Here is a 27,347-nt window from a genome sequence, read left to right as displayed (position 1 = left end):
TAATGCACCTTGCTCCCACAAATCTAACCTCACCATTCATACAGATCTTCACATCCCTTCTGTCCCTGATCTAATTAAGTCTCGATACCTCAAATTTCACAGCTAACTAGCTCTCCACCCTAATCCTCTTGCCCAACAGCTCTCCTCTCCTCACCTTCCAATCCTCCTCGTCGCTTGAAGCGGAAATGGCCTAGGGACTTATTGAGTGAGTGTAATCCACCGAGACAGAGTTTCACCGCTGGGTGATCACAAGTCATTCAGTAACAACAAATTTACTTGAACAAGATTTGTTGTAGTTGTTGTAATTTCTAATGAATTGAAAAAAAATAACAATATAAAAACTAGAGACAACTTTTTAATATCTCACAAACACACAAAATTATTTTAATTTCTTGATGAAAATATGGCATTGTTACAATTTATAGAAAATCATAGTTTAAAAAAACAAAATAACCTATTATCGTAACAAAAAATATCTTACAAGCTTAAACAAACATTAAAGTAACAATTATTTCTTACTTAGCAAGGATTAACTAGGCATAAAGGTTAGATAAATATTCTCCTTTATATTATTACATTTTATGGCGTTGTTGTAGAAATGATAAGACGTTAAGTTCTGGTAAAGAAAAAAGCTGAATGAGTATAATTATCGCATTAGTTTATTTAAAAAATAATTTAATTAAAGTAGCAGTTTATGAAAACTATCTGGCGTGATAATCAGAGTGTCTACCTGGGCCTAACGAGAATTTGAGACAGTAATTAGGCCAAGAATCATCTATGAAGCAGTTATTTGGCCTGAAGTAATTGTAAAACGAAACAATTAATTCCCCGGTAAGGTGCAGGGTGTTGGTTTTTGTTTTAGCTTGCAGAAGCTATAAGAACTATATCCGAAGGTAATCACAAAAGAGAAAATAACTAGAGAGCAATCCTGTCTCAATTTAGAGCAGACCTAGGGAGTAAAAGAAGAAATTTCATTAAGAATTAACAGGTAAGGCTTACAAAAGTCAGGCAGAATACTCCATCTGCCAAACATACAGTTCAAGGCAAAAAGGGATGGATCACACATGATCTAACAGGTTAGTTAAAAGATAAGGATGTGCATCCTAGCCTGGGGTGTCTGACAACTGTTTTTTAAGCAAAGGTAAATGGCAATTCTAGAATGCAGTTTGATGGAAATAACTAGAGGATAACAGATTAGTGCAGTAAGAATTTTCTCGGATAGAGAGGCAGCTTTCAAAGCCCTGAAAAAAAAAACCAGTGTTCATCTAAGGATTGTGTCAGAATTCTAGATGCACCATAACAGTTAAAAGCAGAGCCTTTTGCAGATTCCTTGACAGGGTGACAGAAAAGCTGACGAATGTTGGGAAGAGCTCTTGTTGCTCATCACTGGCAAATCAATAAAATGAAAGGCTGGAAATTAACAGAAGTGGGCAGATGGCGCCAACTAATCAGTTGCTCCCAGTTAAAGAGATTTTTACAGTATGTTAAGCTTAAGGAATCATCCTCTGGAGATTATCAAATGGAGCAGGTAGCGTAGGCTGCTGGACAGTTCAAAATGAAGGTAATTCGGATGGCACAGTGTCAACTATGTGGTATTGAAAAATGAACTGAGTCACAGGGACACTAACTTGACGATTGCCCACGCTTAGTGTAATGCTAAATGAGGATCTTTAGAATGGTTGTAATTCAAAGAGACAAGATTCTAGTATACAAATCTGTCAAATTTGTATGTTTTGTTACGAGACTGGAAAGATTATAAAAAAAATATCTGGAAAGAGGCCAGAAACCTTTTTCCTATTTCAGCTACAGAACAAATTAGGTTGTAGTTTACATAATATTTAGTAGGGCTTAAGTGGGGGACATCATGACTCCTCCATAAAACTACCAAATTGAAGTGAAAAAGTGTTTAAAAAAAACAAAACAAAAAACATTTAAGTGAAAAATATGCCATCTCTATCATTCACTCCAGGTTATCTGACAGCACCAAATGATTATAGTAGCTAACAACTCTCTTCTTTGACGGAGGAAGCTTTACATCACACAATGCGCTTGAAGCATTACTAACAGCAGCGGCTTTATAAGCATTCTTGGACCTCCCCGAATAAATACATTTAAGTTAACGTTAACATAACAGGGGAGAACATAGAAAATTGAGATTTTTAATAAAAAAAAGTCGATACATTCCCTCAATATTTACATTCCAACAGGTTCGAGAAGCCATCCATCTGTTCAAAATGTTAATTTATTTAATGCTGCGTACTATAATGCTCGCATGTTTACCCAAAATAAGATATTTTTTTTTTTATAGAAAATTACATACTTTTGAATTCTTCTCACAAAAAATATGTACGCGATAATTTTGAAAAAAAAAAAGAAAACAAATTGTACACAAATTACAAATATATTTACTATTTTTAAACTTCAATTTAATTTACTTACTCTAATTTTTTAAAGTATATAAAGTGAAACTTCATTCCACTATTAAAATAATAATTGTTAACTATCACAAATATATATATAAATATATAATTTTTTTAAACTTTTGATTAAATTAATTATTTCTCTGGAAGTAATCATTTCAGTTTCTTTCTTTTCAAATACATTCCTAACCACTATTTTTTATTCCAAAATTAAAAAATATATGTATCTTAATTAATAAAAATTATTAGGAAAAAAATGATAAGTAATTAATCGTAATTAGCTTTAAACAGGCAAAATTATATCATAAGAAAAAATTATATCACTAAGACACTATAATATACAAATATTTACAAAATTAAAGTACAAATATTTTATGCAATTTTACTAAAAACTTAAAAATAAATACATTTCAATTTAAAGTAATGATTATTACTTTGTATGTACCACAATAAGAATTTACATTTATTTACTTGTAAATTCATTACTGCTTTATAACAAAATAGTTTTTATATTGTAATATATAAATTATATATATAAAAGTATGGTCCAAGTAATAAAGTGGCCACAAAATACATAATTGTAATAATTATGTCGAATCTTTATGTGTTTCTTTTGAAAAAGAAATGTGAATCGGGCGTAATACAATGAATTTTCATGACAGGTTGTAAATTTTATACGCTTGTATACCTCTCGATAACAATATTTCTAAAAATGTATTAATTTTAAAAAAGTATGTACTATTTACTTTTTCTTTCGATCTTTCGTTAACTTGCTTTTTTTCGAATTAAAATTAAATGTCCTAAAACTAGAAGAAAAATATTAGAGCTAAATTTTTTTATTTTTTAATACGTTTTTTAATAAACAACTAAAAAAAAAGAAAGGGGAAATAAAATTATTTTTTTTAGGTTTAAAATAATTAATCACTGCTCAATGTTACTGGTGGAAATTCAGTATCGTCATCAAGCTTGAAACCATCTTTTTCTGGCTTTTTCACTGCAGCTGTCATTTCATGAAATTTTTCAGAATCTAGAAAATGGGTAAGAAAAAAAAACATTTTAAAACTGATCATTATTGATTTAACTCATATAGTGAACATGTTTAAGAAATTTAGTTATATTTAAGGTGATACAAAGTTCGGCCCAATATTTTCGGCGATGATTAAAATTCGCCCATCAATAGGGATCTAGCTTTACAAAGTCCCAAAGGCTTAATTAGCTACCTCAAGAAAAACAACAAATCTTGGCCACTTCTAATCCAAATAAGAACACAAAATTTGGAAGAGACGGACTTGATGTACCGACCTAAAATCATCTATTCAAAGGTATGTACTACTTTTTCTAGCTCATATTCAATACAAAAGTAAATCTGGGCATAAACCCTAATACCGCCTCAAACCACCCAGAATTTAGTAACCAGACTACAAACTCAGTATCTCAAAGAGGTTCTGAAAGACCTCAGAACTTTTGTTGTCAGTTCTGGTCCCCCAGTAAGGAAAAACACCTGCACGTCTATCAGGTTTATGAAAGCGAATTGGTTCACTTTTGAAAGTAACGAGTGTCACAATCAGAACCAACAAGAATGAGAGAGGCTCTAATTTGGCCATCTTATTATTAGCTTTGTTAAGCTCGAGAATTCATGATGTCCTACGGTTTTCGCAAATGTATAATTATTAAACAAGTTGTTATATTCTCTTTCCCTAAATAAATAAATATTTTGAGACATTTGCAATTTCAGTTTCTTTTAGGAGTACAATATATGTTTTAACAGCTACACGCTTCTACAGCATAAACTTAAAAACGCTACCCGCGATCAAATGGTACAAATTCTCAAAATAGTTACATATACTGTAGTCGCAACAAGCTAACATTCAAAGTGTTGCAAATGTAATAAAGTGAACATTAATTCATATCTACAAACAAATAAATGAATAAATAATTATTCAAATAAAATTATTTACTTTATTATGTAAATATGGCGAAAAATTGAAACAGTATAAAAAAACAAGAATAAATAGAGGAGCATAAAGCGTGCTTACTTACCAGATAGGTTATGTAGTAGATGCAAGATGTGTATTTTAGGAGCATGGCTTTTAATTAAGACCACTAAGCTAGTGTTATATTTACAATTGTTATTATAATAATTGTTTTATAATATTTTTCATAAATCTATCCACTGAGCGTCCTAGCAAACAACCAAGCGTTTGTTTTTCATTTATATGAATTCGGATGTTCAAGACTTTTTCTACCGCCAATTTTCGAGCACATGCATCCGTGCTGCCCCAATTATTAGTCTACAGTTCTCAATATTTATCTATCCACGGAAGCCAGGGACGAACACTTACGTTGATTCCCTTTCATGCCTCCACCTTCTTAAAAGCAGGATTTCTTCCAAAAAGTTCAATTGCAATCTCAACCTTCACCAGGCAGCGAGCGACAAGTTGGCCAACCGTTAATATAGACAGAAGTCAGTGTGTCAGCATCTTATTGTCACTTTGTGGTAGAAGACTCCGAAATAATAAGATACCCACTACTATAGGATACCCATTCTTTGTATCTAGCATCAAGTACGTCTTAAGAGGCTTGCGACATGCAGGCACGTAACTATCACCTCGACAACTAGCTTAAATTTTGACTTTCTTTCAATTAACTAGTGAACTAATTTACGCGCACAGATATGATGTGAATCTCAAGACAGAATTTCTGCATTGTTCCTTCTGCCTTCTCTACTACCTTGTATTTGCCCAATACCAGTTTATTGCATGCTTAATTTTGGAAACTTTACTAGATTATTATCTAGTAATTAAGTAATGAGTTATAAAAGTATTTTATCAATTAAAAAACTATGTTCAAAAAAAAATTGCCTTTTCAAAAGTGAAGCGTTGTTGAGTAAAAAGCAAATATACATTTTCGGCAAAAATTCATAACACTTATGAAGATACACATATAGATATAGATATGATTAACAAAGTAAATACACTCACACACACACATACATCAGTACAGAGGAAGCAGAATATCCAACTGGCAGGGAACTAATGTTATAACTTAAAGGGATACCCCTGGAATGTATTCGCATCCTCTATATTATCTAATATTGACACTCATATTGCAAGTAAGGAGTGATGATGTTATTACGATAGATTGTCCGAGAAGTAACTTAATTAATTGTTAAGATCTGTAACATTAAGTAGTTCAAAAAAAGGTACGTTCGGAAAAAAAATTAGTTCTTACGGGCAATATATTTCCATATAAAGTAAAAGTTGCACTAAGTTTTGGAGGTAACTTATGTAGGTGCCACTATGTCTGTTTCAGCATAAATATTCAAGGTGTATCCAGAACTATATTCCTAGGATCTAGGATCCGTTATGATTTCACCAGTAATCTCCTTAGAAGCACACTCCAATCTCAGCATTGTTGCCACTTTTGAAATTCTTCCTAAAAGTCGTTTGTTAGAGTTTCTAGTGCCGTAAGCTTTTTGTAATGATTGCAATGATTCCTGCTTAGTTTCAGTATCATAGCCATATGATATCACCAGTGACGACTTCGAAAACAAGTTTAATTTTTTTAAAAAAGCTCTTCTCTATGTTCTCTGCAGACTTCAAAGCTGTAGTACTGTTTTTGTTAATGCTGTAGCAGTCGGAGCACAAATTTTTCTTCACTCATTTTCATGTTCATTCGTCTGACATGAACCATAAACTAGTCCCAGGTATTGTAAATGATCTTCCGACGAACTTGCATAATCTTTAGACCTCACTTTCGTGAAATTGTCTGATGTGATACCAGTTGACGGTCGTCGTTAATCGATGCCCGACGATTTTTAAAACGCTAGTCATCTTTAGCTTTGGGTGTGGCTTAATGAAGAGTTCCAAAACCAGTTTACCATGGAACTCTGGTGTGCCATTTTATGGTGAAAGGTGTGTCATGTTTAATTAAAATAGGAATTTAATTTTTAAAATATCATTTTCAAAATAACTTAGAAATGGCTTTTATTGCTTGTCTCTATTCAAATTGACTCGTTACCGACTTTATAACCGTTGGTAGAGGAAAATATAAGCTCTCTTGCAAGAGCAAGGCCAGGAAAGGTTTTTTAGCTTCAAAAAGAGTTTTAACGCCAATTGCCAGTTCCTTTCTAGGATTTACTTTCTGGGTTTCTGGGTAATTTCCAGATCCATTACCTGGCATCTATATGTAAACTGTATATTTATACTTTACTTTAGCATCCTTTCAATTTATTTTAAGTCAGAATGTTTTTCTTCTTCAGAATATCTCGGAAGGCCTTGCCGAGGAAGCATAAGTTGGCCCAGCAAGTGATGATTCCCTAGAGATGATGACTTCCCTAGAAAACATGTGTGAGTTTTATCACCCGGAGGTGCTATAAGATCAGTGGATCAATGAGAGAAGGACTCATAGATCTGTATTTTGAGCCAAGTGCAGAGAGTAAGTAAAAAAAGTAAAGTAATTGCCTATTTTTTCAGGCGGGGCTTTACGTCTAACTTCAAATTAGGTATCGTGGACGGAGGCGACTAGCAAACATACTTTACTGTAAATTTCTTTTATTAACCATTAAATAAAATCTAAGGCCTAAGACCGGGAATCGAACCCAGTACCACAATACATATTAGCTTTACAGGTTTCGCCTCTAACCGCTCGGCTACCGTGGCGTCTACCAAGTGCAGAACAAAACATTTATAAAAGAAATTCCGAACCAAGAGTGGTCTAACAAAACGTCAGCATCTCTGCTTTATTGGTTAATTATCGTATAGATAATGAAAAACTACATGAAATAAATTAGTTTGTAAAATACGATTTTACCTAGACATTTGATGATGCATGCTTTGTAATAAACAGAAAACTTTGCGGCGAGCCAGACTGAATGACATTTGAAAATTTGCCGTGCCGGAAATAGAAGAAGGCTGCGGAACAATGGCTTAAAGAATGATTCGCAAAAGTCAAGTTTTATATTAAATGTTTTCTGCAAGGGCTTAAAGCAAAACTTAATACTGATCTTTCAGCTCAGCTAAATGAAAAACTCGCAGAACAAATCACTGGAAATACGTTCACAAAATAATGTCAATGTTCTTGTATCATTCGCGCAAAACTAACATTTTTATTTTATCGTAATCTGAATATTACTGGAATTTTTTTCTTTAGAAACAAAAAGTCTAGAAGAGATGTAAAATTTACAAAATGTAAGTGCATTTTTCATCGTTTTATTTTCATCTATGTATATGTAATTTAAAAACGTCTTTTTTACAGTGTAACGCGAGTGTCAATCGCTCCCTTCTGGATCCCCAACTGACAAACAAACATACAATACAAGCACAAACATAACTCTCTTTCTTTTTACATTACTCACTAATTTCTAACCTGACATGGTGCCTGGAGGGTGGCCCTTCAGAATTCCAGCGTAACTATTATAGGAGCCTTAACACACAAATACAAAACATAACACCTTTAGCCTTGCGTTTTTGCTTTTTGTTTGATTTTGTTTCTGTTGTTTTTTTTTTTTTTTTTTTTACACTTAAACATGCTTGAACATATTGATACTACTTGTACTAATTTTACTAAATTAAAATCCATTAAATGATACAAATTTACTTTAATTTTTATTTTTATGTTTAGAGAATAATGTAGAAGAATATATACTCAAAAACTTAAAAATAAACAAGACAAGAAAATTTAAAATTCTATGCAGTATAAACAAATGATAATAATTAAAAAATAGAATTAAAGAAAACCAGAAAACAAAAACTAATATAGACAATTATTTAAAAAAAAAATTGAAGAGAATAAAAATGAAACATGCGATAAAAAATATAATCAATACCTGTTTACATGAAGTTTAGCAAGTAGTCTATTTGCATGCATGAAAAAATATGTTACATTTTTAATAGGCATAAAAACTTACGTTTTTTAAATTTTTAATTTTGCATCGATTTCTTTACTAATCTGGCGTAACCAGGAAATAAACTTTTTAAAAATATTCAAAGGTCGGTAAATGTAATATATACTGTTTGGCAATTTAAAATGGCACTTCTTTAGTGTAAAGAAACCATTACTTTAAATGCCAATTTTATATTGCAAGACTAAATAATTTACACTGTAATAATTGTATTAAAAAAAAAAAAATCAGCAACTAACACGAGCTTTATATATTAATTTCCTTTTACTTTTCTCTTTTTGTTTATGCAATAAATAAGGACCTTACCAGTTGTACTTAATGGTTCCTTAGTATCAGTTTGCGCTTTTTGTGAACTGGATGCAGGAGTCTCTTCATGTTTAGTATGCACCATTTCAGGAACAGGTTCATATTTTTTCTGCAATCTGTTTTGAAATAATTTCTTTAAAATGTCTGCAGTTGCTAAGTTTTTTACTTTCTCTTACTATTGTTTGTACGTTTGTCTTGCATTTAAAAGAAAATACCTAATTTTTTTGTTGTTAAAACTCAACCCAAACATTTACTAATAACATTATAATTTACAAAAAATAAAAATATATTCACACAGTGCAATTGATATTTTTTGATTAATTCACACACAGCTTTGGCTAGTTAAATTTTTTACTTACTTGTGCTGTTTGATTAGACTGCAATCACCTCCGTCTACAACATCTAGATTGTATACATAGAGAGAGCCATCTGACGAAGCTACAAGCAATCTCAATACCTTCTGCACCCTACAAAAACAATTATAAATTATTAATACATCACAAAATATCTAGCAAAACCATTAGCTGACACTGGCTACCACGATTACATAAAAAAATAAAAATAACAATTATTTACGCGGTCTAATGTTTTATCGATACAATCAGATGAAAAAAAATTGCTAGAAATCGGTGAGTCCAAACTGTGACAATTGGTGGCCAAAAAGAACCAATTTGGAGAGGTCTAGTCGTCTAGCCAAGTTAAAATCAGCAGCCCACTTGAAGAATTTCTCTTAGAACTAGCTGAAATGCACCGCTTCTTTAGGAGAGGTTCATAATTTCTTTCTTAAGACCTATTTACATCCTTTTTTTTGTTTTACAGAACTCTCTGAATGCCAGCTTTCCTAACTTGTCCAAAGTTAGAGAGTTCTATGAAGCATAAAACAGTTCTCTTCCACTTTTTAATTACTTCTTCGGAGATCTGCTTTTAATGAAAACCTGGTCCTCTCTACTTCGATTTCGAGGGAACCGCATTATTCCACCACTAACTTGCACTAAATGGATTTATATATAAATAACTTGAGTGCTAAGTTTGATCGAAATGTGTACATAAAGTTTAAAAAGTTAAAAGAAACATAAAAATAAATAATAGAAATTTGTGAAATTGTAAACACCCTGCTTTTACCAAAATTACTTTGGGTTGAAGAAAATACATTAAAATATAAGCAATAACTTTAAAATTCATTAGATAAGTATGTATGTCTTCAATAGTTTTTTATTTTTAAATTGATAATTTTTTTTTTTTTTAAAGATAAGTATGTGTAATTGTACTTACATAGTAAGTGCACAAACGTTTCTGAAACCGTGATGTGGTAGATGAGCACAAGCAAAAGCCCGTCCTTGGTTGAATACACCAGTGACCTGAGCGGGAAGGTAATTGGCAGACGCTGAGACTGCCTTTGATAGATAACCCATCCAACCTTGAGCTCCATCTTCTCCAGACAAACTACTACCTCCTCCAGATGGTCCAACACTAGTAGTAATAAATAACTTTCTTTTTTTTTTTTTTTGAAACAAGGATTGTTTTAAGAACTCTCAGCAAACTATCTGTGGTAATCATATATACTTACGGCACATCTTTCGGGTCATCCACTTTAAAAACATGTACAGTTTCTGTATTGGAAGCAGCGGCCAGAAATGCTGCATCTGGAGAAAATGCTAAACTAGAGATATTAACACATCTGAAATCAATTTATTAAATCATTTTAATATATTTGGTTAAAATTTTAAATTCGAAATTTTAATCATTACTGTATACCTTTTGACTCCTCGTCTAAATTCGTAAAGTTTAAGACCATCCGAAACATTAAATACCCGTATGACGGTACCTTTTTCTGAGGCAGTTGCAATCAACTGCCCAGATGGGCTAAATATCATCGCTGCCAATGGAGAGTCATGAGCTGCTATCATCATTTTACAATGCTGACCAATAAAGCAAAACGCAGTATTATTATAGGTGTAGCAAAAGGTGGATCGTATTATAGAATGTATTTTTTAAATGCTTCTTTATAAATACAAATGTAAAGAATTTATTAGACGAAATTTAGTCATACACAATAAATAAATTAATATAGTTTATTTACTTTTTGATACTAACCAAATTGACGGTATCAAATATCTGAACTTCGCCAATAGTAGAACTTCCTGGGTAGGCGAGATAACAATTTTCGCTATCAGTGCACAAAGTACATATACCGTTGGGATTGGGTGGAGTGTCACGAATAGTATGCAGTACTTTCATGTCTCGTATATTATGTATATACAAAGATTCTTCTAAACATACCACCAACCTCTACAAAAAAACAGAACAAAAACGCACAAATACTTTCATCAGTATAAATACATAAGAATACATTGCTTTATGTTGCTACTAAATTTTACAAATTAAAATTAATTTTATTATTTGATTTTGTCGAATGGTCTTAACGAAGTTAAGTCTCAATGAAGTTTTGTGAAGGGTTTTTTTTTTTAATACTTTACTTAAAAACTTATCCTTCTATATCATGTTTATAACAATGGAGAATGCATTCTAAATGTATGTATTCATATAAATTTCTAGATAGTCAGTTCAAACTGTTCATCAATGACATTTTCTTCTGCTTTTAACATGTTTGTTCTTTGTTCCTTTCACTGAAGATTTAAAAATTTTATTCTGTCGTAAGAACCTTTCTGAATGCTGGCTGGCTTGCTTCAGCATTCTCTGAATCGTCTGTTGATTGGTCCAATTCTAACAGAATGCAACTCAATACTGATAAATGCGAAATAGTTTCTTTCTCAGTCTCCTTTCTCAGTAGTTTCTTAGTTTCTCAGTCGCGATTCTTTCATCCACAACTACTCTATCTACAGGGTGTTCCGCATCAGACTACCGTTACTTCGGGAGGTGATTTGGGCATCAATGCAACAAAAAATTCTATATAAACTATGGCTCGATTCGGCTCCGTTTTATAGATATTTTTAATTTTATGTTTTTTCAAGGTACTACTATTTCTTAGCAAACAGTCGTCTATATTTCTCGAAACTATTAAAGCTACAACAATTTCAATAAGCTCTATCCTATCTTAATAAGGTTAAATTTCCTTTTAAATAAGCTAATTTATGTTTCAAAATAATAATATTAAGTATTTCACTTTGTGACCCAAACATAAGAAATAGCAAGTTTCTAATTTTTCCATATGACTTTCAAAAATATTATATATGTTAAAAACGTGCACTACTCATGAAAACATCTACATACAATCATCTTTCGTAAGGTTTACCACGAATAGTGGTTATTTTAAAAATTGATGCAGAAATTGCTTATTAATTGCAAACAATAGGAGTCAATGACTATCAAAAGCAAACAAAATTACAGGCTTCATCCGGAGAACAACCTACAAATTTAAGGATCCTCAGGTAATGGTTGCATTGTATAAAGTTCTGGTGCGATCCATTTTAGAATATTATTCTACTATGGTTGCCTTACCAGAAAACATACATTGCCACTATTGTAGCAATTTCTTCGTCTTTTTTGGTTTCGGGAGACGGGAACTTACTTGGACGCACCATGCGATCTGATTATGAAAACTACTGGACTTGGCAGCCTTTACTCTAGGAGACAAACACAGACCTGACTTTCATGTATACACTCTTACACAACCTACTTGAACGCTCCTACTTTCTCTACTCACTAAATTGCCACCTTCCAGAGTGCAATTCGAGACAGAAAATTCTCTTTTCAACAACTAGCTACGAGAAGGATACCTAAAATTTAAAATTCCAGACAGTGGACTTGACGAACAAACTTGAATGTGATCTTCAAATTTCTCTGGTTGAATTTAAAAATTTCTTATTAAATTCTCACTAAGAATGATAATTGTCAAAACAGATGCTATCAGTAAATAATTTATACGTACAAAGTTAATTACATATTCATGAAGTTGTCTAATGTAGTAATGTACAATAGTTACTAAATATAATCGTTGGGACAAAATTTTGTTCACGATTGTTCTTTGCCTTATAACGCTGGGCTATTTTTCAGTTCTTACACCTAGCTACTGTAATAACAGTTGATTTATGGAAAATCTCTACTTTTTCTCAAATCATTCTCTGGCAAAACTGTAAATATGATTTGTGAGGTGATTAAATTATGTATAAAACCTAATTTTCACCAGAAATCTACTTTCATCACACGTCAAAATTGTTTTGTATAAGCACGTGGGAGATTAATTTTGAATTAAAGAATTTGAAAATATCCATTTCTTTATTATTATTATTTCTCTATTATCCTATTATTTCATAACTTTTCAGAGCTTGAGACGGCGGCCAATGGTTTTTAAGTACTCGGCCAATTCTACAGTAGGTGAATTTGATAACTTGTAATTGAATGCAACACGAAAGCTCTTCGAAAGCCTAATCAAGATTCATGATAACCTCTAATTCTGTCTTTCTTCTAAGTCTTCAACACTGTAAATTTACTGCCATCATCTAGCAGTAAGTTCATCAAGGACTATTTCCCCTCGTTTTCACATATGTAATCTGATGGAGTTATTAGAAATATGTGACTTCTAACCCAAAACTTTTAAACTTTTATCTCAACAACTGAAATTCTCATTTAAGCAGGTAATCTAATAATTGTTTTCAACTAGTTCCAGTACTTATTATTATTTATGCCTAAGCAGCTAAAATTGTTGCGTATAATTGGTGAAAAAAAATTAAATATTAGTTTTAAATCCCTTCAGGGCTATCCAAAATGTCAGGTCATCCGATATAAAAAAATATTATGACCGAAAACTTATCTTTTTATTCTAGACCACCAAAACTATACGTGCTTAATCTGATACCCTAAGCAATCTGTCCTAAATTTCATTTAAAAAACTCATCGGATTTTATTTTATTTCGCAAACTAAGTTATACTTAAAATTAAACTAATTGATCACAATTAATTTTACTGTAATACTTACAACACGATTAAGTTTTACTGCCAAAATCGTATTGGAATAGCTGTAATTACATATTTCAGTCCCTTTTTTGAAATGACATACTTTCAATTTCCTTGGCGAAGAAAGACTTACAATTGCCAACAAGGAACTGCTAAATAGTCGTTCAACGATACATATGTCCTCAGTTTCTAGGACAAAAAAAATATACATATACATAAGAAACGGGCAATATCGTGTAGATGGTGATTGAGTACACACTTTCAATCTAAAATTTACTCACCATTTTCACATATTTCAACAAGAGTATCAATTGCATTTAATGACAATATCCTATAACCACTATTAGTACTCACTGCTAGGGAGCTAGAAAGGCAAGATATTATATGAGTAAATAAAATATTTAAATGTATTTTTGTTTTTAACATTGAAACTTCAGTGTTCAATATTGGTAGTCTATTTGTAGATAAAAATTAAATTAAAATATCAACTTACGTGCAGTCTTGATTGAAACTAACAAAAAATCCATTTTTTGAAGAATCAAACGACCTCGAAACGGCATTCATTAGTCTAAGTATCTTTATAACGACTGTACAAAAGTAAAGTGCAAGTATTTCAGCAAACTTTCCCGACCTTCACATTATTCTCTTCAGAACAAAAACACGAAATACCTTTTCACAACTGCAACAGCTGACAGTATGTTTTGGTTTTAGCATTCCTGACGTCATTAGTTGTTATCAAGCGTTTTATCATTAGAATTTGTAAGGATACGTCACGTTTAGGAATGAATTCGCAAGTAGCCTGATTGCTTTTCCTTTTTTTTTTAAATGAAAGATCAATAGATCTATTTTTTTTATTTGAATAAATAACCAATAAATTCCAATTTTATTAATTTGAAAATGTTATTATTAACATGGCGGGAGAAGAAGTTAGCGTCGTCGTTTAGAAACAAAAATGAATATTGAAAGTCAATACAGTCGAATTTCTCAATCTTTATCTGCATTAAGTATATTTTATTAACAGTGTATCATTAAAACGTAGAGAACCTAAATTCTTATAATTCAAAACTTAACCGTCAATTAACCTCACTATTCTGTTTTTAAAAAAAGAGAGGAACTGTTCAAATCACAATACAGAAAATGTGAAGATTAGGAAATTGGAAAACAAAAAACAGACTTTTAAATTAACTTTTTGGCCCAAATCTATTGTAGAGCTATTAAAATATGGCTTTTTCCATTAGAAAGTTATTTGAATGTTATGAAAAAAAAAAATATTTCAAGTTTTGCAGATTGGCAATATCCAACTGCTTAGCATTCATTAAAGGTACTGTGTAAACAGATATAATACATATGAAGATTTAAATTCATTGTGTTTTAATAAATGTCTCGGAACTGAATATCTTCTTTATTGTATAGAGTAGGGGTCCCCAAACTTTTTACCCAGAGGGCCTCAGGCCGTTGGAAGGCCAGATTATAAAAAAAAAAAACTATTTTAAAGTAAAAAAAAACAAAACGGGAACAAATAAAATATTTAAAATAAAGAACAAGTAAATTTAAATCACCAAACTGCCCAGTATTTCAGTGGGAACTATGGGCCTGCATTTGGCTAATGAGATGATCAATATCCGGTTTATAGTGCTTGCTTTGCCTTTCTTTCTACTTCTGCTGAAATTTTACACTGCTTTCGGAGCCTTGACGCGTGCGTCCCGCGTCACTGAAAGTAGTACTGTACATGAGCGGCGCAACGCTTTGTGGCAGTGCAGTGAAAGTATTTGGTACATATGTACTAATGAAAGAGATGCCCCTTCATAAATGTCCTCAGGGGGCCGCAAGTGGCCCGCGGGCCGTAGTTTGGGGACCCCTGGTATAGAGAACGCCATTTAATTCTAACAAGTACATAGATCAGATGGTAGGATCTTATACACTTAGGAGCACATCCATTTTAGAAACCAGCTAATTCCTATGGTGTATTTTAGGTAGAGGATGAGCGAGGAAGGGAGTGAGAGAGAAGTAGAAAATGTCAATGACCAGAAAAACATTAGATATGTTTGATCCGACTTTTTTGAGCGAGTTTTAGACCGATGTCGATATTACGTAAGAAATGGGTTTTGTCCATATTCGCCCCTGTTACTCTACATTTACAGCTGAAGTTTTTTTTAAAGGTACATATGTAAGCATTATTCTATTTAAAAAAAGTACTTTCAGCTTTGCTTTGATAATTATAGAAGCTCTGAAGTGTGATTGTGCTCCTTAAAAAAGGAGTGTGTTTAAGGTGTCAAACTGCACACTCGACAAATAATAGATTATTGTGCCGTATACAATAATGTTAAAACCTAGACGTACTATATATATTCGTGGATAAAGTTAAGTGGCTGTTGAAAAAAAAAGAATAAAAGAGGCTACTTCGGATTTTAATCTGGATCCAATTAACTTTTTCTTTTTTTTAAAAAAAATATGCAAGAAGCATGATCAATTGACTCTCATTAAAGATAAGTGCTACCATTTTGGGCAAACTGATCTATTTAAATCATAACTGGAATATGATTAAGAGTCTATGGTTGTCCCAAAAAGACTAGTATGCACGCTAGCTGATTTAATTAATTATTTGACTAGCGTTTTCACTTACGAAGTCTATCTGGCTACTTGCTGTATTATTTGGCAGCCATTATTAAAGAACCTTAGGCAAGTACTGAGTGGGTACTTAATTACAACGTTCTAACACTCAAAAACTACATTGTACGGCACATTATAAGAAATCACCCATCAAATGAGAAAACTTTCTTTTAAACCTTAATTTTAGCAACATTACTACTTTAGGGACAGCCCTGTACCTTACACTAAAAATAGCACTGAAGAGGTAAGCATCTAGCTCTTGAAAATTGTTTTAAAATTTTCAGAAAGGTCAAATTAGCTGTAGAACTACGTGCGCACAATGAATGTTTCCTGTTGAAGAGGTAAGCATCTAGCTCTTGAAAATTGTTTTAAAATTTTCAGAAAGGTCAAATTAGCTGTAGAACTACGTGCGCACAATGAATGTTTCCTGTTGAAGAGGTAAGCATCTAGCTCTTGAAAATTGTTTTAAAATTTTCAGAAAGGTCAAATTAGCTGTAGAACTACGTGCGCACAATGAATGTTTCCTGTTGAAGAGGTAAGCATCTAGCTCTTGAAAATTGTTTTAAAATTTTCAGAAAGGTCAAATTAGCTGTAGAACTACGTGCGCACAATGAATGTTTCCAGCTGAAAGAAAATGGTGTGGTTGTTGCAGTCGTTTTCTAAAAAAATATAAAATTGCTTAGAAAAAAGTAGTTCAGGTGAGGAATTTTTATTAACTTACAGTCCCAAGGGATATGAAAGATTAAATTTTAGTTCCTTGCACTTTTATTTACTTAATCATTAAAAAATAATAATAATCTTTTTAAAGCTATCTCTAATTTTAAAGCATCGAATCACTAAGGTTCCGACCATTTTCTACAAAACACTTTTTTCTCACTCAGAACATCTCAAAATGTGTATTTTCGCTAAAAAGTCAATACTGAACATTTGAAATTATTGCATTATCTGTTTTTACCAATAGTAAGCGAAAGCAAAAATAATAATTTTACAAGAAAGTGCATTTTACTCAAAATAATAAAATACAAGGAATCTGGATATTTATTATTTGCAATTATTAAAGAAGGCTTTTTAACATTCATTTATTATATTTTTCGCTTTATATATATTTTTTTAATATACTTATACATAAATATATGGCTTTACTATTTAACAACTTTTAATAGTAATGAAGGCAACTTTTAAACATGTAACTCGGTTTTGATGGTGACCAATTCATGAATTTTTTTTTTACAAATATGCTTTGTATGAAAAAAAGTTTTATAAAAAAAGCTAACTTTGAAAATTAAAAAAATAAAGCCATAATACTGTCAGAACAAAATAAAATATTTTATTTTTAAATTCACTTGTGCTTTAAAATAACTTCTTGAAGTTTATCATAATTACCACCTGAGAAAGCGTCCACCTGCAATAAGAAAATAAAAATATGATTATTTGATGATTGATTTAGTTAGATTTAACAAAAAAAAAAAAATCTTGTCAAAAATACGTGCCTTTACACCTTTCTTAATAAAAATAAATGTAGGCATGACTTTGATATCATACTGCATGGCCAGTTCTTCACATTCATCAACATCCACCTTTAGAACAACTATATCTGGATTGGAAGTGGCTAATTCCTAGAATAAATAAATAAATACATACATTTTAGTCTTAAAAAGTGATAAATGGATTTTTAAATCTAAGTTTGTTACAAATCAATAAAAGTTTTTATTTACACATCACCGTCCATACTCAATCACCTACATTAACATGTCGAATAAATTCCTGTAACCACGCAGAAAAGAACTCAGTAAAACTTCTACGTCAATAAAGGATACTTCCTTGAGAGTTAACTAGCTAAGGGCTCTAGTTTTTTTTCTACAATCTTACCTCCACTCCTACAGCGGCACTCAAACTTACAACTTCTTCTACAATCCTGGTTTTCTAATTAAATTTCTTTTATTAACCATTAAATAAAATCCAAGGTCTAAGACCGGGAATCGAACCCAATACCACAATGAATATTAGCTTTGCAGGTCTCGCCTCTAACCGCTCGGCTAACAAGTGCAATGTAAAGGAAGGGTGTGTTAACTAAATCCATTGACTGGGACTCAAATCTACAAAGCCGTCAAAAGTGCCTTTACGCACAGTGTGGAGGCATTTGTTGATAATTGTATAGTGAAGTAAAGATCTAGATTTTGCTTGTAAGTAGCCAAACAAAGTTGTAAAACCAACTATTTAGTAGGCTTTATGTTCCTTGTGTAACTGCTTGAAGTGCCAGGTAAGAGTTGCTCATGTAGTTAGACCGAGAAACCTGCCAAGATTCTTGTAGCAGTGACTAGAGCACTTCCTTACTACGGCAATGATCAGAATTAACTTAGGAGTTTTTGTCTTTAGATGTTAAGAAATTAACGACATTGGGACAATGACCTCGGGCAAAAATTGGTGCCGAGACTAGTTAACTAAGGAAAAATAGCTCGAAATTATAATCCCAGCACAAGAACACGATATGGATAATCATCTCTGGCCTATTTTATTGTGAAATATTGCATGTACTCTGTATCACATAATATGATCTGACACAGCGACCCAATATTTATTGCAGGAACAGCCATGCTTATTGTACAAAACTACAAACTAGCCGTGCGGTTTGTAATTCAGCTCCCACACCTACTGGGCCTGCAGCATTCCGTGCCAATATTTGTGGCGAGCCTCCCTCTTAGTAGCGATTCAAGAATTTTTAGCTTAAAATCGCTGATTTTATCCGAGGATCATTAGGTTAATCAGTTTGGTGTATAGAATTTGACTTCAACATTTTTCGTCTAACCCGGACACTCGCAAATCGAATTTTTAGAAGGACTTGCAATGTTTAAGGACATCAGGGTAAACATATAATACTAAGCCGATGTGCACAATTACTAGCACAATCTCTCTTTGATTTCTACATTATTAGACTGTTACAACAAGAATCTCCCGAAATGGTTACAAACTAATTTGAGATTAGTAATTTATGCATGCATGATCTCTGACTGGTTTTTTGAATAATTAAAAATTTGGTTTATTTGGAATTGGAACGCTTGCTCCGTGTAAAAATTAAAATTATGCCCAATAAAGAGAATGACTAAGCGCATGTACGTTTGTTAGTTCATGTTTTTATTGGTATTATGAATCAGAAACGTACATATCAAACTAGTTTATTAATTGTAAAACAGGTTTCACTTGCAAGCTCCGACAGTCATAAATCAATCCAATGGTGTTAGAATATGCAAAATGAAATATTGTTAGTTATATCGGTTAACATTTAGGAATATAAAATAATTACCTCCAGTTTGGGAGCAATCAAACGGCATGGTCCACACCATGTTGCATGGAAGTCGATAACTACTAGATTGTCTCCTGCGTCAGCTAACTTGGTTTCCAAATCAGCCTGAGTAAAAAAAATACAGAATTAAATTTATATTTTAGCTCATCAGTAAATAAATTATGTTGCCTATTTAATAACAGATTAGATTGGTAAAATTGTTTATTATCGTTGCACAATACGTGACTCTTGGTCTGCTGATAAAAAAAAAATTATTCTCCATTTTTATCAAGAATAGTGTCCTAAAAATAATTATATCGCTTGGAAACCAACATTTCCGTTACATAGCATTATGTTACGTTATACTACACTTCCGTAACAGTTATTGATAACAAAATCGGTTAATTCCCTTTAAAGTTCGCCAGAACGAACGAAATTCGAATTCCATACTGTTCGGTGACACATGTCAGTTTTTTTAGATCTAAAAAGAAAATCAATTCGTGAACAAGTCAAAAAATAAATTATTACTTATACTTCTAAAAAAGTAAATTTTAGAAAATTTCACTCGACTTCATCTGAAGATTTAAATAAAATCTGCTGGGTACATTCATGTTTTCCCTTAATCGAAGTTCCTTTTCTTAGTATCGATTGTGGGATTTCTTAATTTTGCTGATTTTATCCGTCAAAGCACGCATGTTTTTTGTGCCGGTTACCACAGGTTCATTGATCAGCTTGACGTAGAGAATTTGAGGATTATGTTTCCGTCTCACGCTACACTTGTTGGCTCAAATGGCAGATAAAATCAGCGATATTATGCAGCACTGCGACACAACCCCAAATATTTCTTAAATCTTTTTAAGGCATTTACTAAACAAAGTTATTGACATCTCCTTTAAAGATTAAAAAAACGAAATATTAAGTCAGAACATCCTAGTGTTTTTTTCTTTCTAAGCCAGAGCTCTTACAAATGTACCATTTTCTAACAACTACTTTTTGGAACATGGTACATGGATGGTGGATCTCGAAATGTGTACTTCCGAAGAAGATTTGGCACAGAAAATACATTATTGATTAATTCCTGTTTAGTAGAAGAAAAAAATATTTAAGATAATATTTTTAGTAGGTGGTTAGATCCGCAATGTTGGATTTTTCTGGATGCCTCGTACCCTGGATAGATTTTTATCTATCTTCAGATTTTGTCTCGATAGGTTTCATATTGAATTCCATTTACCTAAAAGCATATATATATATAATTACTGAAAAACTTATCAGCGTTGATTGACTGGAGACCAGAAAATTTTCGGGTTATCAAATACTTCTATCAGGGACAATACTTCCTCGACTAGTTCTTCCGGAAGTATTGAGTCATCAATTTGTTTTTCATTTTAAATGTGAAGCAAATAATTTTAGCTCCACATGGAAAGTAATGTTCTTGAGATTTCAAATGGCAGTATAATGTTAAGTATAGCTTGGCTGCTCAGTTTAACTTATATCGAAATCCAAAAATGGTACCTATAACTGATCGAAGAGTATATATCAATTCTGTTTCGAATAATTTTTCAAATTCCACTAGTTAATGTTTCTATCTATAAAGAAGGAGCTCCTTTTAAATAGCTATTTAAAATTGAATTAATCAAATTAAAAGATAATTAAAAATTAAAAGATATGCCAAGGTTGTTTGCGTAACATTCTCCTCTGCTAATTAGTTATTCAATAAACATTTAAAAAATCAATAAAGGAAAACTTTCAGCCAAAGAAATATCTATTTCAAAAAATTCACTAATACCTTTCAATTCGTTAATTAATGGAACGGTACCAAAAAGTAAAGCCTCTTATACGGTGGATTGGAAAAGTCGGAAGAAGAATCGAGGAAGGGTATTTGAGAGATTAGAAATGTTTCGACACGTTGAGTACCGATAAGATAATAGACAAACACAATTTAGATTTAGTTTAAGACACTTGAAATAATGTTATCATGTAAGGTGGGAATTTTTAAGATGATCATTTATTCTCCGTAATAATTATGTAATTACAATATTATGGTCCCATATTATATTGAGTGAAAATGTCACATGTAGTTACCGAAGGATAGGTACACCTCCAAGCACTTTTAGCCGAACTGGTGATCGATATTAATCAAGTAATGTTTCTTTAAAACAGGAAGTGACAAAATAAAACAAACACGCCCTTTTGATAAGTGACACTTCATTTACTTTTAAGAAACATTACTACAAGCATTACACTTTTTCTGAAAATGATGAGGAAGTCAATAAGTGCTCATAGCAAACTTTTTTTTACAGAAATACAACAGGCTCTCTGCCGTCTCTTAAAACTGCATATTTAAGCTACAAATCGTAAAATTAGATAGAACTAAGCAGCCAGTAAAAGATAAAAAAACCGAGAAAAAAAATTCGACTTCTAAAAATTCCTATTTAAGAAAGCAGACATCTTTAAACAAACAAGCAATCATTCGATGATGTGATGATGATAAAACCGTTATATTAGTTCATCTAAATGAGTCAGCGGGGTTTTACACCATCTATTCACTCACAAGGTTAATTTTTTCAATGAAGAACAAAAGCATAAACTACAATTTTTTCTTAGGATATAAAAAAATCAGTTGAAAAAATATATTTTACCCATATTACATAATCTTGGTTATTATAACTGAATCTAATATTATCTCTAACCATATAAAAACGATAGATTTTCGTGATTAAAATAGAACTTTCCTTAACTAATTGACCTCTACATTGCTTGGATGTTCGTAGAGGTACTTTAAAAGCTGGTTAACTTAAGAATAGATTTTCATGAGTTTGACTCGATGATTAACACGTAATGAGCATTTATAGGGAAAATCAATAAATGGGATCGAATGGAGCTTCATTAATAAATATTGACTGTACCTTATTTTACTGCAGTAATCCAGTCTTTACAAAAACTTCTCACACTAGTTAATAATAATCCAAATATCAATGCTTTTGTATCAGTATGTTATAGATATAGAACGTACTCGTATTTCTAAGTAACAAATAACAGCCTTATTTTTTAAAAAGGTGTAGTCAAAACGTTCTTCAAATACTCTTTTACAATGCTCTGTATACAGAAAACCAAATGCTAAATTCTATCTAAATCTAAATTAAAACCCTTTAATCTTAATCGTTTCTGATGTGCAGCTTGATCATCAAATTTGAGAACAGGCGAGTTCAATCTAAATGAAAGTTTAATTAATCTAAAATTTTGAAAAGAAGCATGCATTGGATAAAACTGATGCTGTGAACAAATCCGTAATTAATAACAACCTAGAAAAAAGGATCCACAATTATATAGATGGTTCGGCAGCTAACGGCTCGAGCACGCGGGTTTAGGAGTGTGCTGGGTTATTCCAGCTTTTCTCAACTGTGCGAGGACTGCCTCAAACTCTGATGGAGAAGTGTCAGACATTAGGCTCGCTCTGAAAAAACTTTGTCAGACAATAGGCTCGCTCTGAAAAAACTTCTAAAAAAGCTAGAGCAATGATATTATAATTGACTCTCTAACAGCGATTCGAGTTGATTTGAAATTAGCTGCGGCGAAACCGTGAAGAGTAGTAAGAATTTAGCCAACATTTTCATCTTTCAGGATAAGCAATGTGTACAATGGAACCTGTGGCACGGTATTTCAGGTAATGAATCGGCCGACAAACTGGCTCAAAAAACTTCACCAGAACAATACCTGATAAGATTTCGCACCTCAAAAAGTATGCCTAATGATGGTTAGTATAAAATGTTTTAGTTACACAGTTTGTTTATCAAGCGCAGGACTTTGTTAGCAAAGTAGGAATGACACTGTATAGGATATAGCGTAAACTGCCAATTGTGGGGGCAATGTGATGTAGCACATTTCAGTTCAGTCTATGGACATGAGCTCCTAAACAAGAGTCCTAATATCAGGCCAGGTCGCCCTTACTAGGCAACGAAACAGAATACCCGTGTGCTTGAACGTGTGCCCCCACAAAATCAGTTAAATGATCCAAGCAAATAATTATGTTAAAAAAACTCGCACATATTAGAAATAAAAATAAATTATGTAAACAAAGAAAAGTGCACTTACAAACTAGTTCATTATTTCATTTGCTAAGATTTATTTTAAATGCAAAATAACTCAGTGAAATAGATAATTAACAATTCAATGTGTAACAGTTTACGTTGACATAAAAGATCTTTAAACTAACTTCTAATTAAAGGCATGCAAGTAAAAACATTCAAGTGTTCCAATCCTTACGAATTTTACACATTCCATGTCGATAAATTCAATACTTATTTCGCAAAGAAACCAGACTAAAAAAAAGGTTTCTCTACAATAAGAGCCTTCAAAATATATTTTAAATTGAATCATTACATAAGTACGTTTTGGATAAATTCTTATCACAATATTCTTTAAAATTAAAAAAGCTTGAACTCAAAAGCGGCTAACTGATGAGAGTAGGTTAAAAAAATGTTTAAAATATAAATATTGATTCTTCACATTTAAGAGGAAAAATAATGGTAATTACTTGCATAAAATGTATAGGAATGTATAATTTAAATAACAAATACAATAAAAATTTACGTCATACGATTAACTTAATTCTGTGAATGTAAAAAGGTCATAATATGTAATTACAATGAATATCCAGAAAACCACATAAGTAGTGATGACCAATTCTAGGTTAGGCAGAATATCTAAATGTAAAAATGATGATAGGTTTGCGTGTATATGACATTCATTGTAGTAATTGTCGAATTAGAAACAAAAACTCCACTCAATTGAAATGCTAAAATAAACATTTTTGGTAATAAACATGAGTGAAACAAATGTAAAAATGACCAGGATGTTTGTTATTTAAAAAAGAAATTAAAATAAATACATAAATCATGTTTATTTCCAATTACAGTTTATCTAAGAAATGTCTATTTCCTTAGAAGATAAGACAGTCTTAAACAAACACTTCAAACCGCATAGAGTTAATAATTTAGCAATGAATTGCAGCCAAAATAAATAGCAAAAAGTAAATTAATTTAACCAAAAAAACAATGGCCGGTACTTACGGTATCTTTTATGTGAATTGCCATGTTTTAATAACTTACTAATAAGAAAATCGAATCAATTACAAGTGTTTCACAAATTAATAACTTTTGACACCGAGTTCTTGCTTTAGTTTTGATGCTACCAGCACAAAGCTTTGACAGACGACAGAAATCAAATTAAACACAAAATGTAAATGGCGATATGAACAGTAGGGGGGTAATTAAGGAAGATTTACCAGGTTCTCTTTTCTCATTGGCCGGAAAGCTATTTTGTGGCGCGCATGTACATTCTTAAAGGTTTCCTTATATCTGTTGCGGATATCAGTTGCTCTGCAAAATAATCTAATGTTGGGAACGTGAATCATTTATTTTCCTTTACCCATGAGATTTCGAATATTTAAAAAATATTATTTTACAAATTATGAACAGTTGGTCATAACATAATTCAGAATGTCGTAAGACGAAGCATTTTAAAAAAAATCTGAGGGAACACATGACCTCATCTAATATGTAATTAGAATTCTAAATGACAACTTTTCTAGAACCGAATTTCACTGAATGTATTTAGTTATCCTCATCTAATTTACAATTCCTCTAAAATTAAATTTACATTTTAGTTTAATATTGTACTATCATTTACTCTACTGTAAATGCGGGTAAATGGGTTGCAAAAATTCGATTTTTGTTTTTTTAACGCAATATTTTGGAAATCTTCACTACCAGAGTTTTCGGTACTAGTTGCGCAAACCATTTATATTAGAATCAGAGGAGCTACTTGTTAAAATGTATGATGTTCTTGTATTAAATCGTAGAAATCAATTATGTAGCCAAAAATCCGAGTTTACAGAAAACGAGTGCGATTAAGTAACCAGACAAAAAAATCCATTAGAACAAATCATTTGCTTACTTTCGTAATTGAGTGACGCATTTCATCTTACGTGCTTACATTGTATTACGACATCATGTGCGTATTGAGTGAAAATTGTGCACGCAGTAATGTACGTATATAATTGATTGATTTTATTATTGGTCATATAAGTATAAAAGCTTATGAAGTTTGGACGGGAATTCTTTAGAAACTGTCGAGTCCAAACTATACTGTTAGTAAAGTGTTCCCAAAAAAATTCCACAATCATTGTATAAAAGTATTTTGCCTCGTTAGGAGGTTATTTATCCCTAATGAATCATTAGAGACTCTGCTAGAGTCTTCATGACAGTAAACTCTTCTTGTGAATCGTTCCTCTCAATCCAAACTATAAGCCATAAAATTCAAACTCTTCTCTAATTTTTTTTAAACAAAGCTGATGCAGTCGGAATATTGCTTCTTTTTCAAGATGCACGTTTATCCTAGTTCGACTAGTACCCAATGGATCGGAACAATTATGAGAGCACTTTTCGACTGAAGTGGAAACACCTTTAAGTCGTAATACTCACTACACTTACCATCGGTGACAACGTTTACTTTATCAATATACCTCATGCCCTTTCTCTTCAAAAGTTCCATCAACCGTTACTTCAAATTCTGATGTGGCCAAAATAATATTGAATAGATACTTTCCTAGGCACATCAGCCTCAGATAATGTTATAGAATAGATCCTCCTCTTACCATAATAATGCGTAATCAAGACCAAAGTAACTCGGACTTTTTATCAAGAAAATTGCTGGAAAAAAAGTTCAATACAGCCGTATTTCCAGACAATTGACAATTCTGGATTTTTGGCAACACTAATTTCTTGTCAGTACCTTACACAATATTGAATGGTATTCAGAGCACAATCTAATAGAAGCCTTGTCACATAACCCCTTAAAAAGGATTTATTTGCAAAAATGATTTTAATAGGTTTTATGCTTAAGATGAATTTAATAGATAGAAATAGAAAGTTTAAAGTAAAATCGTTGAAGGAATAAAAAAAAATCCAAATTAAATTAAATAAGCTTTTAGACAGGAAGTAGAACAGTTGAACGCTTGGTCGGAATTGAAATTATTTTATAAAGTTTGTGAAAATCAGAAAAATAAAAATATAAAGTTTTTCAATAAATTGAATATAAAAATGAATTCACGAGCCATTGGTCATTGCATTTCATCTGTTACTTTAAATAATGGTTGAAGGACGTAGAAGGTGAGAAAAAAAAAATATATTCACGTATTTCTCCTTGAATATTTTGTACTACCTGATTTCAGCATACATAATTATAGCTTGAATTTCCCCTTAAATAATAATAAAGCTAATCTTTAATTTAACTTATGTTATGGCGGCTATATACGTTTCACTTTACAACCAAGGTTTCAAAAACTCATTGACGATAATGATTTATTCGTGGGCAATTTCTATTTAAATTGTAAAACCAAATATTTATAGATATTTTCATTCAATCACTATCTTTAATAAACAACTAATTCCGCAAGTATTATTATTATTATTTGAATTTCACCAGTCCCTTCTTACAAAATCGATTTTTATGAATATTTTATGGAATGTTACGTTATGGAGAACTTGTACCAATCGAAAATGTATTACTAATGTATAACTAATGGGATGTATAATTTAAGAAGGTAAACTTAAATCTAAAAAATGAAGACCAATGTTAAATAATTAAGTTCTTCGAGGCTTGGTGAGAAAGCCGCCTTTCCAGAGGTCCACTGCAAAAAAATAATTTTCGAAAAATAAATCAATGTTAAAGTTTGTAGGAACACTAGTACATGATTCCTGGGAGCAACTCATTCGTATTCAAGCAAGTTTTAGCAAGAAAAAATTAGCCGTGCTTTATTTAATATTTGCTCTTAAAACAGACGTTAATAACCGTTTATCTTTTTAAGTACTAATAGAAAAACTGATTATTTAATAGTCTCATTAAAATGGTCTTA

General features: G+C 31.7%; 2 protein-coding genes and 1 long non-coding RNA gene across 6 annotated transcripts; 1 reads left to right on the top strand and 2 right to left on the bottom strand.

The window, feature by feature from the left end:
- Positions 1–335: 335 nt before the first annotated feature.
- Positions 336–14,304, bottom strand: Atg18a (Autophagy-related 18a). 4 transcript variants are annotated; one of them, XM_074120837.1, is made up of 11 exons: positions 14,036–14,304; positions 13,824–13,906; positions 13,565–13,731; positions 10,723–10,917; positions 10,384–10,547; positions 10,196–10,306; positions 9,901–10,098; positions 8,988–9,095; positions 8,629–8,744; positions 8,248–8,274; positions 336–3,447 (listed from the first exon to the last, which is right to left on the bottom strand). In XM_074120837.1, the coding sequence occupies exons 1-10, from the start codon at positions 14,104–14,106 to the stop codon at positions 8,252–8,254; spliced, it is 1,236 nt and encodes a 411-aa protein (XP_073976938.1). In that variant the 5' UTR covers positions 14,107–14,304; the 3' UTR covers positions 336–3,447; positions 8,248–8,251. The 4 variants fall into 4 exon arrangements, with proteins under 4 accessions (XP_073976938.1, XP_073976935.1, XP_073976936.1 ...); XM_074120834.1 differs by lacking the exon at positions 8,248–8,274 and adding an exon at positions 7,788–7,844; XM_074120835.1 differs by lacking the exon at positions 8,248–8,274.
- A 441-nt stretch (positions 14,305–14,745) lies between these two features.
- On the top strand, positions 14,746–17,198 carry LOC141450428 (uncharacterized). The gene is made up of 2 exons (XR_012456107.1): positions 14,746–15,448; positions 15,516–17,198. It is a non-coding gene; the product is annotated as an uncharacterized lncRNA (long non-coding RNA).
- A 17-nt stretch (positions 17,199–17,215) lies between these two features.
- On the bottom strand, positions 17,216–24,709 carry LOC141450424 (thioredoxin-2-like). Its single transcript, XM_074120860.1, has 4 exons — positions 24,502–24,709; positions 19,454–19,558; positions 17,643–17,768; positions 17,216–17,554 (listed from the first exon to the last, which is right to left on the bottom strand). The coding sequence occupies exons 1-4, from the start codon at positions 24,523–24,525 to the stop codon at positions 17,492–17,494; spliced, it is 318 nt and encodes a 105-aa protein (XP_073976961.1). The 5' UTR covers positions 24,526–24,709; the 3' UTR covers positions 17,216–17,491.
- Positions 24,710–27,347: the final 2,638 nt, after the last annotated feature.

The sequence above is a fragment of the Rhodnius prolixus genome, unplaced genomic scaffold (assembly GCF_049639745.1).
Source record: "Rhodnius prolixus isolate KJV_2025 unplaced genomic scaffold, Rpr scaffold_2, whole genome shotgun sequence".
NCBI classification, from domain to species: domain Eukaryota; kingdom Metazoa; phylum Arthropoda; class Insecta; order Hemiptera; family Reduviidae; genus Rhodnius; species Rhodnius prolixus.
Note: the sequence above shows the minus strand (reverse complement) of the source record. Positions and strands in the feature narration are given on the sequence as shown.